Below are 14,087 nucleotides of genomic sequence, written 5' to 3'. Positions count from 1 at the left end.
TGTGTGTGTGTGTGTGTGTGTGTGTGTGTGTGTGTGTGTGTGTGTGTGTGATTACAACCAGAAACAAGAGTGGAACTTTTATTTGCCCTGTAGTTATATTCCCCTTCAAAAGGAGAAATGAGAATTAACTCTAAATTTGAAGAAAGTTGGAACATTCCATGTTTGTGCAGGTATTAAAATTCTAGATTTTTTTTTTCTTTTTGCCACCACATAGCAAAAGCAGTATGGTAAGGAAAATTCTTTGCATCCGGAGGTTGAATACTAGAGAGTAACCTACTGTCTCCTTATACATTGAAGGCCGTGGGCTCTTTTATAACAACATGGAAAAGCTTTTTGTGCCTGTAAATCATTTACATTTGCAGTGGAAAAAAATTCTAATTGCTTATTTAATGTTCTTTTTCTGTAAAAAGTCTACCAGAAATCCATAATTCCATCCTTCCTAGTTACTATTAAATGTTTCTCAGAAACTAGCACACTATATGTCTGTCTATCTTTTGACTATTCTGCAGTCTAAGTACTAAAATGTAAGTGGACTTGGTGCAACCATGGTCAGCTGTTAAAGATATACAAATCCTAATCATGGATAAGTTTACTGTGCCCTAGTGGGATATTGCTTGGTAAAAATAGGTGCAAAGCCATCAAATTTTGTAGACCAAAATATAAATATAGAAAGTATGTGAGTGCATATATGGTTAAGTAAGTAATTTTTCACAAGAACTTTTGCTTTAGCACAGCTTACTAAAAAATGTTTTGTAGCTTGCTACTGCCATCTGCTGGTTCTCAACTCTTAGACATCTAGCAATTGATGTACTGCAATGTGCCAATATTGCAATATAAAAGGGAATTGGGTCTGTTTATTTTATTTATGGGAAGTTTTAAAAATATTCTTTGTTGAGAGTAAGACCGGAATTTTTATGTGGCCCATACTGTATTATTTTTTTAGTATGCCTTTAGCAAACAAACTCACCCGTCTTTCTCTACTATTAATAATGTGCTAATTTTGTATTTGAGTTTCTGATCAAACCTTTTATTCCTTTGTCATCTTTTCTTAGTTTAATGGATCGAGAAGTGGCATTGCTTGCTGAAATGGACAAAGTGAAAACTGAAGCAAGTAAGATGATTGATCTTTAATTAAAGTTACTACCTTCATAAGTAGTAGGTACCTGCTTCCCAACCCTCCTAACAAAAGTTCAATATAAATGCCATAATAAGAGTTTATATATTTAAATAACCTTAAGCAGTCATACTGTACTGGCGTATGAATTCTTTGAGGTGAAATAATGTTAAAGAGTCTGATTTAAAAATATTTCCAAATCTTAATATTTTGAATGCAGAGTTCAATGTATAAGAAACTGCATCATGGTGGCCAGGCACGGTGGCTCATGCCTATAATCCCAGCACTTTGGGAGGCCGAGGTGGGCGGATCACATGAGGTCGAGAGTTCAAGACCAGCCTGACCAACATGGAGAAACCCCATCTCTACTAAAAATTCAAAATTAGCTGAGCGTGGTGGCGCATGCCTGTAATTCCAGCTCCTTGGGAGGCTGAGGGAGGAGAATCGCTTGAACCCAGGAGGCAGAGGTTGCGCTGAGCTGAGATTATGCCATTGCACTCCAGCCTCAGCAACAAGAACAAAACTCCCTCTCAAAAAAAAGAAAAAAAAAGAGATTGCATCATGGTATCTGCCACCAAGGTTTTATTTTATTTTGTTTCTTCCTCCAGTGTTTAATCAATTCTATTGGGACTGGGATTTTTCCCACTCGGAAAAGAACCTTTAGCACAATCAGAGAAGATTTCATTAGGTTGCCTACAATAGAATGTATATACTCCTGTCATTACCTATCTCAGAGCTTTCTTGGTTTTCTCAGTTTGTAGAACAGTCTTCACTCAGTGTCTGTTAGTGATGGATAAGGGAAAAGTTAGTGAATTGAAGATTCAAGATACCATAACTAGGGTTTCTTGAAAGCTTACTAAAATAGATTCTGGAGGAATGGAATCTAATTTCGATGATTGGTGAGGTTTTTTACAGAAAAAAAATGTATCTTTTTTTTTTTATCATTTCTGTTAAGTGTTAGGTTAAACATACACAGATACATGAAGACAAGGGAGTGCCAACTGCAACATGTACAATGACATTGATTTGGGGCATTTCAGTGGCAGGTTTTACCTTCCTGCATTGAATGCCAGATTTATTATTAGGAAGGTTGTTTATTTTAACCCACCCTCAAACTGGTAAGAATGGAAATACTGGGCTAGGTCAAGATCATGACACGGTTAAATCAGTTGTGTGTGTGGTTATGGACCAGAGGAGGCAGTTTTAAAGCACTGAAATGACTTCAGTTTTGGTCCATTTTAACTTGAAAATTTGAGAATGTTGCAGAGATGCCTTCCACTGTTTTTCAGAGGTAAGATTTCGTTTACATTGAGCAATATGCCTTGAGTTTATAAATTTGACGTTTCAGTCCTTTCTTATATCTGTATACTCTTTTTGAAGATGGAAATTCAGATAAACTAAAACCATTAAGAAGACATATTTCTTACTTTTGAGAAGAAGGTGGTTTTAGATCAGGCATGATGGCTCATGCATATAATCCCAGCACTTTGGGTGGATCACCTGAGCCTAGGAGTTTGAGACCAGCCTAGGCAACATAGTGAGACCTCATCTCTACAAAAAGCAAAAAGTTATCCAGGTGTGGTGGCATGTGCTTGTAGTCCCAGTTACTTGAGAGGCTAAGGTGGGAGGAACACTTGAGCCCAGGAGGTCGAGGCTGCAGTGAGCTGTGATTGCACCATTGCACTCCAGCCTGGGCAATAGAGCAAGACCCCATCTTGAAATTAAAAAAAAAAAGTGCTTTGAAAAATTTTAATATATCTTTTATATTAATAGAAAATTTAAATAGGCTAATGTGGCAAACTCCCGTCACTCAGCTTCAATCAGTTATCAATTTGTGGCCAATCTGATTTTATCAAATTCAGCACTCAGAGCTTTACTTAACTTCATCAGTTTTATATCTTTAGCTCTTTTCTCCCTGAAAATCCTGGTTCTCAATGACACCATATAATTACTTCAGTGCTATCAAGAGGTGCTTCTTTTTATTTTTTACATATTATATTTTATGAAGTAATTGATAGGTTTATAGTATTTCAGTCTTTTCCAATGTTGTATAATTAAGTCCTCTAGTTATTTGTTATGTGTAGAAATCTTTATTCACCTCATTTTCGCCATTTTGAGAGCTATGTAATTTTTTCTTAGAATCACCGAATGCTAGAGCTGAGAGACTGAAGCTGATACAAATGGCAAATAGTTTTTATCTTGGGAGCTAAACCAATAGATCATTTGTAACTGTTGGGCTTTGGTGTTAATAAAATTTTGTAGGCATGCTCCTGACTCCTGAGAAGTGGGCCCTGGCTGATTAGCGTGACTTGGGTCTGGGCAGCCCATGTGTGCATCTCTGTGGCAGTTGGGCCAAGTAAATTTGCTGTAATATCTGGTGTAACTCTTTAAAACTTCCGTTTTTTCTGACATGAATTTGGCTAATTCCTCAGCATGTTACAGGATTCTATGTATATCAGTTAGGGATTGAGTTTGACTACATGGAGCAGAGTGGCCTAAGTAAATGTGTGTTCTTTTCTCTCAGGAAATGGAAAGTACAGAGGTAAGCAACCCAGGGCTGGCTGGACATTTCCAAGATGACATTAGGGACCCAGGTTCTTCTGTCCTTCTGCCCAGCCATTCTTAGAGTGTGCTTACGGTCAAAAGATAACTCCTTAGGGTCCAGTCGAGATGGGATAAAATGTTACATGCTAAGACTTCTTTAAAGCACTTCCCTGTAAACCCTGCTCTTTTTGAGTTCTGCTTATATCTCAGTGGCAAAACCATATCACATGACCATTTCGGCTGTGGCAAAGCCAGAAAATAATAGATTTTTTTAATGTAATTATGTTGGTGCCCAACAACATTGGATTTCTGATAGCCCTGAATGTTCCTGAATATAGCTATGTTCAGTCAACTAACGGTCTTTGCTATAGTCCTTCCCTACCCAGTATCTCTCATTTTTCTAAAATGAGAATATGTTCACTACCTCCTCAATGGCAATACCTCCAAAGTCTCATCTAGTTAGTTAATATTCAGCTAACAGGCTGAGTCTTCACAGTAATTTCAGATCTTCCAAGGATGGAGTCTCATAAACTAGAAGAAAGTCTAAATGCCCCCTCATCCAATATTACATTGTTGGAGAAAGAAGAGGATATTTATAGTAAAAATTCCCACTGGAAAAGCAATGATCAAATCATGTTGGACAGGAAAGAATAGCAGAGTCCCTTCTCTGGTAATAAAGAACATTCTCTGGGTGGTTTATCTGCTTTCTGGGAGGATTTCTTTGGTCCAGTTTCCACTGTAGCCATTGTCTCTCTGGGAGATTTTTATTGTCTGTTCCCTGCCATGACCATATCCAAGATGTATATTAGGGAGCATGCCAGAGAAGGTGGTTCTTAAAAGGGTGCAACAATCTAAATACCCATCACTAGGGAACTCAGTAGATAATTGTGGTATGGCCACATACTGGTTGGCTGTTAAACAGAATGAAGGTGATCCAAATGTATTAATAGGGAATAAACTTAAAGATATATTAAGTAAAAATAGCTAAGGTAAAGGAAGACCATGTGTATGATATGCTTAACATTTGTGAGAAGGGAAAAAGGAGAGATATATATGTATACTTGTTGTATATACATAGATAATATTTGGAAGTGTACATAAGAAATGGTGAACAGTGGTTTCCTCTGGAGAGAAGACCACAAAATCAGAAATAAGAGAGATGCTCTTTTCAGTTTATACCCAATTATTCTAGATGAAATTTTTTATTATCTGTGTATATTTCCTTTTAAATTTATATGCATCTTGATTAAATTTTTTTTGACCAGGAAGAGAAATGACAAATGATTTATGAGTGTTTGTGATTTATAAAAAATGTTTACCACTTAACTGCCTTCAGAGAACCAATGGAAGGTGGAGACCAGACTTTTAATATTTTCATTTTCTGGATGGATAGGCAACTAAACCTTTGGCTAACCAAATACCTACTGCAAGCCTTATATTTCTAGTTCTTTATCCTATTTAGCAGCAACATAAGGTTCACACTCACTTTTCCTCTACAGTGGAAATTTTGCTCAGCCGACAAAAGAAGGCTGAACTTCTAAAGAAGATGACTCATGTGGCTGTTCAAATGTCAGAGCAGCAATTGGTTGAGCTCAGAGCTGATATCAAGGTAAAACTTCTTTCTGCTTTCTGCCTTTCTTCTTACCCTCAGGGGCTAAAGTAGGAAATTTTCATAATTCATGGCCATATCTAATATATTGAACTCATGATCTTCCTTTCCCAAACCTCGTCCCCTTCCAGGTCCCTTTCTCTATAAGTGGTATTGTCATCTATGTGGTTGTCCCAGCTGGAAACCTCAGGAAATTTCTCCATTTTCCCACCTTAAATCTATCAGCAGACCCTGTCCATTTGACTAAATCTCAGATCTGACCATTTCTTTTCATCTCCACCACCACCATTATGATTAGGTTACCTCCATCTCTTGCCTGGACTTCTGTAAGAGCCTCTTAACTGATTCTGTTCATCCATTCTGTGTCTGCCCCACCCTTCATGTATGTTCCCCACACTACATCAGTCTGCTTCAAACTTTCTGTTGCTTTTAGGATACATACTATAATCTTTAATCCGGTCTGAAGGGCTGTGCAGTCTTGCTCTGCCATTACCCTCAGTTCACACCATGTCCCCTGGTCCTCCGCCCTCAAGCAGAGGCTGGAGGCCTCTCCACAGACACACATGTTCCTTCCCGCAAGAGGGATGCTGCACATGCTTTTCCATCTGTACAGTTGCTCGTCTCCCTGCCTCCAAGCACAGATACCACTCTTGTATTTATTTATTTATTTTTTTTTTTGAGACAAAGTCTTGCTCTGTCACCTAGGCTGGAGTGCAGTGGCATGATCTGAGCTCACTGCAACCTCTGCCTGCTGGATTCAAGCAATTCTCCTGCTTCAGCATCCTGAGTAGCTGGGATTACAGGCACCTGCCACCACACTCAACTAATTTTTATATTTTTAGTAGAGATGGAGTTTTGCGATGTTGGCCAGGTTGGTCTCAAACTCCTGACTTCAGGTGATCCACCCACCTAGGCCTCCCAAAGTGCTGGGATTACAGGTGTGAGCCACCACTCCTGGCCCAGTTACCTCTCTTGACCTCCTCATCCTTCCTGACTTCCCCATCATAACTCCCCATTGTGTGCTTTCAGAGCACAGTTATGATTTTATATGCATTTGGTTGATTAGTCTTCCCCACTAGACAGTGAACGTCACAGTGGCAGGCAGGAGCTCCTGTCTTTCTAAGTGCCTAGCATGGCACCTTGGCATGTAATTGGTCTTCTATAAGCAGTTAGTTGACCAATTCTGATTTTAAGAAAAAATTTATCTTTGAGATGTTTGTTGTAATCTATTTATAGAAATTACTTGGGCTCAATTTGTTTATACCTTTTAAATTCTTTTTTTTTTTTTTTGAAACAGAGTCTCACTCTGTCACCCAGGCTGAAGTGCAGTGGTGCCACTGCTGCTAACTGCAACCTCTGCCTCCCGGGTTCAAGCAATTCTCGTGCCTCAGCCTCCCAAGTAGCTAGAATTACAGGCATGCACTACCATGCCCTGCTAATTTGTGTATTCTTGGTAGAGACAGGGTTTTACCATGTTGGCCAGGCTGGTCTCGAACTCGTGACCTGTGCAGAGCAAGGCTGTGCAGTCTTGCTCTACCATTACCCTCAGTTCACACCATGCCCCCAGTCGTCCGCCTTCAAGCAGAGGCTGGAGGCCTCGCCACTCCACAGACACACCTGTTCCTTCCTTTCAGAGGGCAGGAAGTGATGTACTCGCCTTGGCCTCCCAAAGTGCTGGGATTACAGGCGTGAGCCACTGCGCCTGGCCAGTGTTTCTGAGACTAAGCATGTGAACCTGAGGGAAATTGGGATATTCATGGATAGTTTCAGTCATCGGCATTCTAAATAATTGTTTACAAACTGCGAGCTGTAACAAAGGGAGTTGGCCTTCTCCACACCTGTGCTCTTTACCTCTTCTCTCTCTGAACGCATAAGATTTATTGTCACTCTGAGAGAACACTTGCTGCAGAGGCTGTACAACAGTCTCTATAAAATAAAAACAGAGGTGGAAGATCATCCAGGACCTTACAGGAATCCTTGCTATCGCCTGACCCAGTGTTAAAACCTGTGAAGTGTTGTTGTTCTCTTACTGCCTCCCCTTCAACTCTTTTGGGGTGAACTAGCCAAACAATGCAAATTTTCAGTTACCGTTTTCTGTTTAACTAAAACTATATGATTAAATTATATAGAAAGGCCTCTTCACATTGATGCCAGTCAGTCTCATTCAACTCTCGGGGAGAAGCCGGAAACCCCTTTGGAATTAGATGAGAATTCTGGCTCTCACAGGCTTCATCTGTTCCTCTTCCCACGTGGCTGAAAAGCTGCTAGAAATATTTCTGCAGGCTGACTAAGGATCTGTTTCTCTCCGCTTTTTCAGTGTACTGAAGTGGGTGCTGTGCAATTTAAATGTCTTATTTCCAGATCATTTTATTTCCGTCATTCCTATTATGTCTTTGACTCAACAAACCCTAGAATTTGTTTCAGAATTAATCTCAGACTGATATTACATGTCTGCAAGTTTTGTTACAAGAGGTTCATGTGCTTTCCTAAGCCACAACATACTCTGAAGCTTTAGGAATTCAAGGCTGAAAGGTCATTTTTCTCTCTTCTTTCCCTTTCAGTGCTTCTGGATGCTTCCCAAGAACTCTGATGCAGTGGTCTTAGGCCACCCCCAGTTAAGAGGAGTATCCGGGGGGGCGGGGTTCAGTTCTTCCAAATTATATCTAGGCCTTTCACTTTTCTATCTCCTTTTCATCTGGAAAAAAAAATGATTTCAATCTGCATTGCTTATTGTAGACTGGATTCCAGTCTACATTGTTTATTGAAATAGACCCCCAGAAACACTTTATTCCTGACATGTTTCTAGTCCCATGATTTTTGTAGCTTGGTTAGTTTTTGACTCAAGGAGTTGGTTACTTCTCAGCTCAATCTGCTTAAAAGGATTAAATTACTTGCAGCATAAACTTCTCATTGGCAAAGTTGACTTTTCACATGAATGATTTTCCATCTCAAGAAATTGTTCCTATTTCAAGGACTAAGAAATCCTACTTTATTATAAAGAGATGAAGCGGGTTTCCTAAGGAAGTTCCTATTAACACCAAACCATCTATCTAAATGGTATCATTGTAGTACCTTGTAAACATTTTGCTGTCTCTGTTTCTATATAAAATGGAAAGATGTGGAGAATAGCCAACAGTAGAAAGATGGCCCTCAGGCCAGACACGGTGGCTCACTAATCCCAGCACTTTGGGAGGCCAAGGCAGGCAGATCATGAGGTAGAGAGATCGAGACCATCCTTGCTGACATGGTGAAACCCCATCTCTGCTAAAAATACAAAAAATTAGCTGGGCATGGTGGTACATGTCTATAGTTCCAGCTACTTGGAAGGCTGGGGCAGTAGAATTGCTTGAACCCAGGAGGTGGAGGTTGCAGTGAGCAGCAATGGCACCACTTCACTCCTGGTGACAGAGCAAGACTCAGTTTCAAAAAAAGAAAGAAAGAAAGATGGCCCTTTACTATAAATTCTTCCTCCTTTTTTCTTCCTCCACAGTTTCTCTTGATTTTACCTAATGGGCTTTGGCCATCATGTAGCATTTCATAAACTTACAAACTTACCTTTGGGCTCTTGAGAAAATGAATGAATTTATTGGATCACCAAGCATTGGTCATGTGATGGTCATTTAATAAACTTTGAAGCAGTAAAAAGAAGATAGTTGAAAATGATTGTTCTATCTGTATAGTAAGTTGTAGATTCCCTGGATGATGTTTGTCTAACCTGGAGGCCATTCTTTGCCCTTTTCCAGCACTTTGTTAGTGAACGTAAATATGACGAGGATCTGGGACGAGTAGCCCGGTTCACCTGTGATGTAGAGACCCTAAAGAAGAGCATTGATTCATTTGGACAAGGTGAGATGGTGAGAGGTTCTGGGCACTACAGTTGGTGATTATTAATTAAAGGTTGACATGTTAATTGTCTTTACCACTGATTCTTCATTAGTACCTCTTATTTGCTTGTTTTTGTGAAAAGTAATTCTGGGATGCTTATGAAATTCATGGATGCAGATACTTTGAACTCTGAGAACAAGTATTTGCCAGCTCCCTAAGTGTAAAAGACTGTTTTTTCATGCCGAATTGAGAGGTGCATGATATGTGGTGTAAAGAGCATGGGGCCCTACAGTCAGACCAAGTTTGAATCCCTGCCTCTGTAGTAACTTCTTGGAACCTCATTTACTCCTCTCCAAAGTGGAGATAACAGGCCAGGCACTGTGGCTCACACCTGTAATCCCAACAACTGGGAAGGCTGAGGCCAGAGGATCACTTGAGCCCAGGAGTTCGAGACCAGCCTGGGCAACAGCAAGGTTCCATCTCTTCAAAAAATTAAAAAAGAAAAAATTAGCCAGGTGTGGTGGCACGTGCTTGTAGTCCTAGCTACTCAGGAGGTGGGATGGGGTGGGGTAGGGTGGGTGTGGTAGGGGGAAGATAGCTTGAGCCAGGAGTTTCAGGTTACAGTCAGCTATGATTGCCAGTGTACTCCAGCCTCGGCAACAGAGCAAGACTGTGTCTCTAAAAAATAAATAAGCCAGGCACGCTGGCTCATGCCTGTAATCCTAGCACTTTGGAAGGCTGAGGCAAGCGGGTCATGAGGTCAGGGATTTGAGACCAGCCTGACCAACATGGTAAAACGCAGTCTCTACTGAAAATACAAAAATTAGCGCGTGGTGCTGTGCGTCTGTAATCACAGCTACTCAGGAGGCTGAGACAGGAGAGTCACTTGAACCCAGAGGCGGAAGATGCGGTGAGCCGAGAGCGTGCCATTGCACTCCAGCCTGGGCGACAGAGCAAGACTCTCTCTCAGATAGTCAGATAGATAGATAGATAGATAGATAGATAGATAGATAGATAGATAGATAGATAGATAGATAGAAGAAAATAATACTTGTCTTGCTTGGCACATAATAGATCCTTAAATAATCACACTAAAACTAAGGGGAGTGCCTGTGAGGTGAGTTACTAGTGACTTGTTTGTCAAACCCTGAACTCGGCTTCTCTGTTCTGTCTAGTATAAAAGTGAAATATTTAACCTATGGGAACAATTATGAACTTATCATTAGTCCAGGCTTAAAGCCAAGAAAAAAATCTAGAAGAGCAGTTTTAAACCATTGAATTCTAACACTATTTGAACTGAAAATATTAATATTTTTTCAGTTAGATAAGTACTTTGAATTTGGGATTAAATACATGTTTGTTGTAAAGACTAGTTCTATTCATATTTAACTGATCTTGATTATTTATACCTTGTATCATTCAAAATTCTTTAAAAAGGATTTAGTAAAGATTTGATTTGTGTTCCTTTTTTTCTTTGTAAAGGCTGTACTTTAGAACGTTTCTTGCATAGGAAACTGAACATATGGCCTATACTATTGTTCCCAGGCTTAGTCAGCTGCTAGAACCATAGCCAGGAGGTTAGGCAGTACCAAATCCAATCCCAAGAAGCCGTTAGCTGGTGGGGGATGGTTAACTTTGATCTTAAACTGTTCTCTTGTCTAAGCATTCCTTTACAGAGCAGTGGGGCTTTGGATGGAGGAAGAGGGCAGAAGGGAGATTTTTCTTCCTGTTACCAATTTTTAGGTTTTTCTTTACTTGAATAGACAGCTCTTTGTCTTAAATTGCTCGTTGTGAAATTAAGAAAGCAGAAACCTTATGCATTGTACTGTTTCATCATATGATCATATATTCCTCATATTTCTGTCTCAGTGTCTCATCCAAAGAACAGCTATTCAACCAGATCCCGATGTAGCTCAGTTACATCTGTGTCCTTGAGTAGCCCAAGTGATGCCTCTGCTGCTTCCTCTTCCACCTGTGCCTCTATTCCCAGCCTTACAAATGCTAACAAGAAAATATTTGCACCAGGAGAGACTCCTGCAGCCATAGCAAACTCCAGCGGCCGGCCCTACCAGCCACATCGGGAGGTAACCTAGCTTCTACACTGAGCGTGTTAGGAAGAAAACCCTCCAGATTGTCAAAGCTTAAATGCTGATAGCTCAGTATGTTACCTTCCTCTATTCCCATTCCATGCCTGTTTTGAATCCCTCCAGCCCAAGTTAGTTCCTGAGAAAGCATTAGATACGTGTGTTCCAAACTGTCAGCCAGTTTAGATTTCCTGTTGCCAAGAACTGCTGACTTTCTTGTGTTGGCTGTGATCCCTGCTGTTGTAGATAGTATTGCCTGGTAATTAGTCACACCGGGAGCCGTGCACCCATCTCAAGGTAGACAGGCACCACAAGTCGCAGTTTCACCAGTGTGCATCTGAAAGCAGCAACTCCGTAGAAGCACAATGTGGAATTTACAGGGAAAGAAAGAGTGACCTGGTAGGGATTGGGGGAAAACACTAGTAAGCTGAAGAGTAATCCATAGGTTCTTCTCCTGTTTGAAGAATAAACACAAGAGCAATCCAAGGCAGTACTGTCAGTAATTCTTCAGAACTCATATGACTTTGGAATTGGAGGACAAAAATAAAATCCCACACCATAAGCTTTCCGGATTGTAATGTGAAAGATGTACTGAATGCCACAGCAGCATGGTTTAATCTGTAGTTCATGACATACAGCAAAGCAGACCATAGTGATGTTTACTTTATTATCCCAAATGTTTATTATCTTTACCAAATGCCTTTTATCTGCAGAGTTAATATACTTGTCCAATTGAGGGCTTGTAACAACCCAGAAAATATTCTTTCTTCCTTATCTTTCTTCTTGTGTCCAGCTAAAGAAAAGTAGATTCTCCAGTGAAGAGCCTGGGCGTGAATAGCAAGGAAAGATGGATTAGTTCTGAAGTAGTGGCTAGCTTGGATTGGCTGACAGAATTCTTTGAGTCTTGAGAGATAACTGAGTCCCAAGCATGTAATGCCACAATTCTGCTTTCAGAATACTCCTATAAAGTGAACAAATGGGGTACCATAATGCTAGAGTACCTTGAACATTGTATTCTTTTATCTTTAGGTATTGCCAGGGAACAGACAAGGAGGACAAGGTTACAGGCCACAGGGCCAAAAGTCCAGTGACCCTGTGAACCAAGGGCGAGGAGGACAAGGTTACAGGCCACAAGGCTTAAAGTCCAGTGACCCCGTGAACCAAGGGCGGCATGACAGTGTGGGTCGTTGCAGAAACAGCTCGTGGTATTCATCTGGTTCCAGGTATCAGAATGCTCCATCTCAGGCACCAGGAAACACCAGTGAAAGAGGCCAGACTCACCCTGCAGGGACCAATGAAACTGGAATCAGCATGGAGCCTAGCCCACCCACGCCTTCATTCAAAAAGGGACTCCCCCAGCGCAAACCCAGGACCTCTCAGACTGAAGCCATGAACTCTTAAGAGGGAAATTCTAGTTGGCCTCTATCCTCTATCACACACAATTCAAATTGATAACTGGACTTTAGGAAACTTATAGTTAGATTTAATAACAAAAAGAAGTTTATGCATATCACTTTTTGTGCCATTCTAAATATTTTTGGTTTCTTGTCTCCTTATTTCTTCTTTACCATTTTTGGAGGGGAAGCTATTCATTTTTCCTTGATCTTTCCCAGTGATATGGATTGAATCTGGTTGGTCATTTCCAGAAGGAATCAGAGGCAGCTGTTGTCAGGTTTCGGCCTTCCAGTTGACCCCCCCTGTCAATAGGAGGAGGTGAATCAGAGCTAGTCACCCTTCCAATCTAAGCAGAAGCCACAGGCACCTGCCAGGTTCCATTCAAACAACTATTTGACCAGGAGAGGCAATGAGGGGATTGTATACTGCACTGGATTTGCCAGAGAAGGGAAAATTTAATTAGTGAAAAGGAAAGAACACTAGGAAACATCTGAAAACCTGCCTCTATTCAAGAAAGTGCCTGAGATTTGACACTCAAATCAGTGGTCAGTCTTCTGCTTGGCATTAGAGCATAACCTGCAGTTTCTTCAAAATGCCCAATTCTTTGCTTCCTATTACCTTAGATTGCAAACCAGTCTAGGCAAGTCTATGGGAAAGTAGCATTTAATTAAAGTTTTTTTTTTTTTTAAAGCATTTTTCTGTTTTAATGTTTGGAGACTTTTTTTTGTTCTCTCCCTTTCCTGAATCCTGTTCTGATCCTGAACCAAATTTATAGCAATATAATTAGTGTTAATTGAAAGCATTACTCATCAAAAATTGCTGCAATCAATCTTTATAGTTGAATAAATAAAAACAACTGCATAAATATTCCCACATTTGTTTCATAGCAGCAAGTGGTTTCATTTCATTATGTTTTTCTTTGGGCCTCATGGGGGTAGAAGTCACTCAGACAGCTTGTTCCAGGATTAAATGAGGGTATCTGATTCCCAAGTCATTTGTCCACCACCACTGCTTAGCTTCAGGACCAAATTAAAATGTAAAAGCCGGGATGAGCAAATGCAGTTGTTCCTAGTGAGAAAAGATTGTAGGATAGGGAATGGTGACTTTCCAAAGGAGAACTTACCACTTTAGGAAAACCACAGCTCTCCAGGCTTCTCCAGGCAACCAAAGGTTATAATGGCACTGCTGTCTCCAGCTCACTGTCTCTTGACTGAGCAGTGAATGTAACTGTATAATTGAGCTCCTACATGTAGCAGGTGGCATGAGTGCCAAACCCTTCTACCCCAAACTCACCCCCAGCATCTATGATTTAATAACAGCAGAGCTTTTGTTTCTCAGCATGTGTTCTCCCAAGTCTGAAGCCTAGACTGTAAGTGGCAGCAGTGCAGAACGCAGCTGCCTCAGGGCTTCCCTTGCCTCCTTGGCTGAAGCTGAGCTGCCAGGGTTCAGGTTGGTTGAACACATTCAGAGAGAGAGAGAGAGAGAGAGAGAGAGAGAGAGAGAGAGAGAGAGAGAG

General features: G+C 40.7%; 1 protein-coding gene across 3 annotated transcripts in view; it reads left to right on the top strand.

The window, feature by feature from the left end:
• SPATS2 (spermatogenesis associated serine rich 2) overlaps positions 1 to 13,446 on the top strand; it is a 144,702-nt gene extending 131,256 nt beyond the window's left edge. For all 3 annotated transcript variants that reach the window (XM_032294339.1, XM_032294334.1, XM_032294336.1), the window contains 5 exons: positions 1,053 to 1,111; positions 5,158 to 5,267; positions 9,011 to 9,113; positions 10,962 to 11,176; positions 12,206 to 13,446. In XM_032294339.1, the coding sequence (XP_032150230.1) occupies positions 1,053 to 1,111; positions 5,158 to 5,267; positions 9,011 to 9,113; positions 10,962 to 11,176; positions 12,206 to 12,577 (859 nt within the window). In that variant the 3' untranslated portion in view covers positions 12,578 to 13,446. The remainder of the gene's footprint in view (positions 1 to 1,052; positions 1,112 to 5,157; positions 5,268 to 9,010; positions 9,114 to 10,961; positions 11,177 to 12,205) is intronic.
• The last annotated feature ends 641 nt before the right edge of the window (positions 13,447 to 14,087 follow it).

This window comes from Sapajus apella, unplaced genomic scaffold (genome assembly GCF_009761245.1).
Source record: "Sapajus apella isolate SASKATOON/1434 unplaced genomic scaffold, GSC_monkey_1.0 scaffold2, whole genome shotgun sequence".
Taxonomy (NCBI): Eukaryota; Metazoa; Chordata; class Mammalia; order Primates; family Cebidae; genus Sapajus; species Sapajus apella.
The sequence above is the reverse complement of the archived record's forward strand: the minus strand, read 5'-3'. Positions and strand labels throughout refer to the sequence as shown.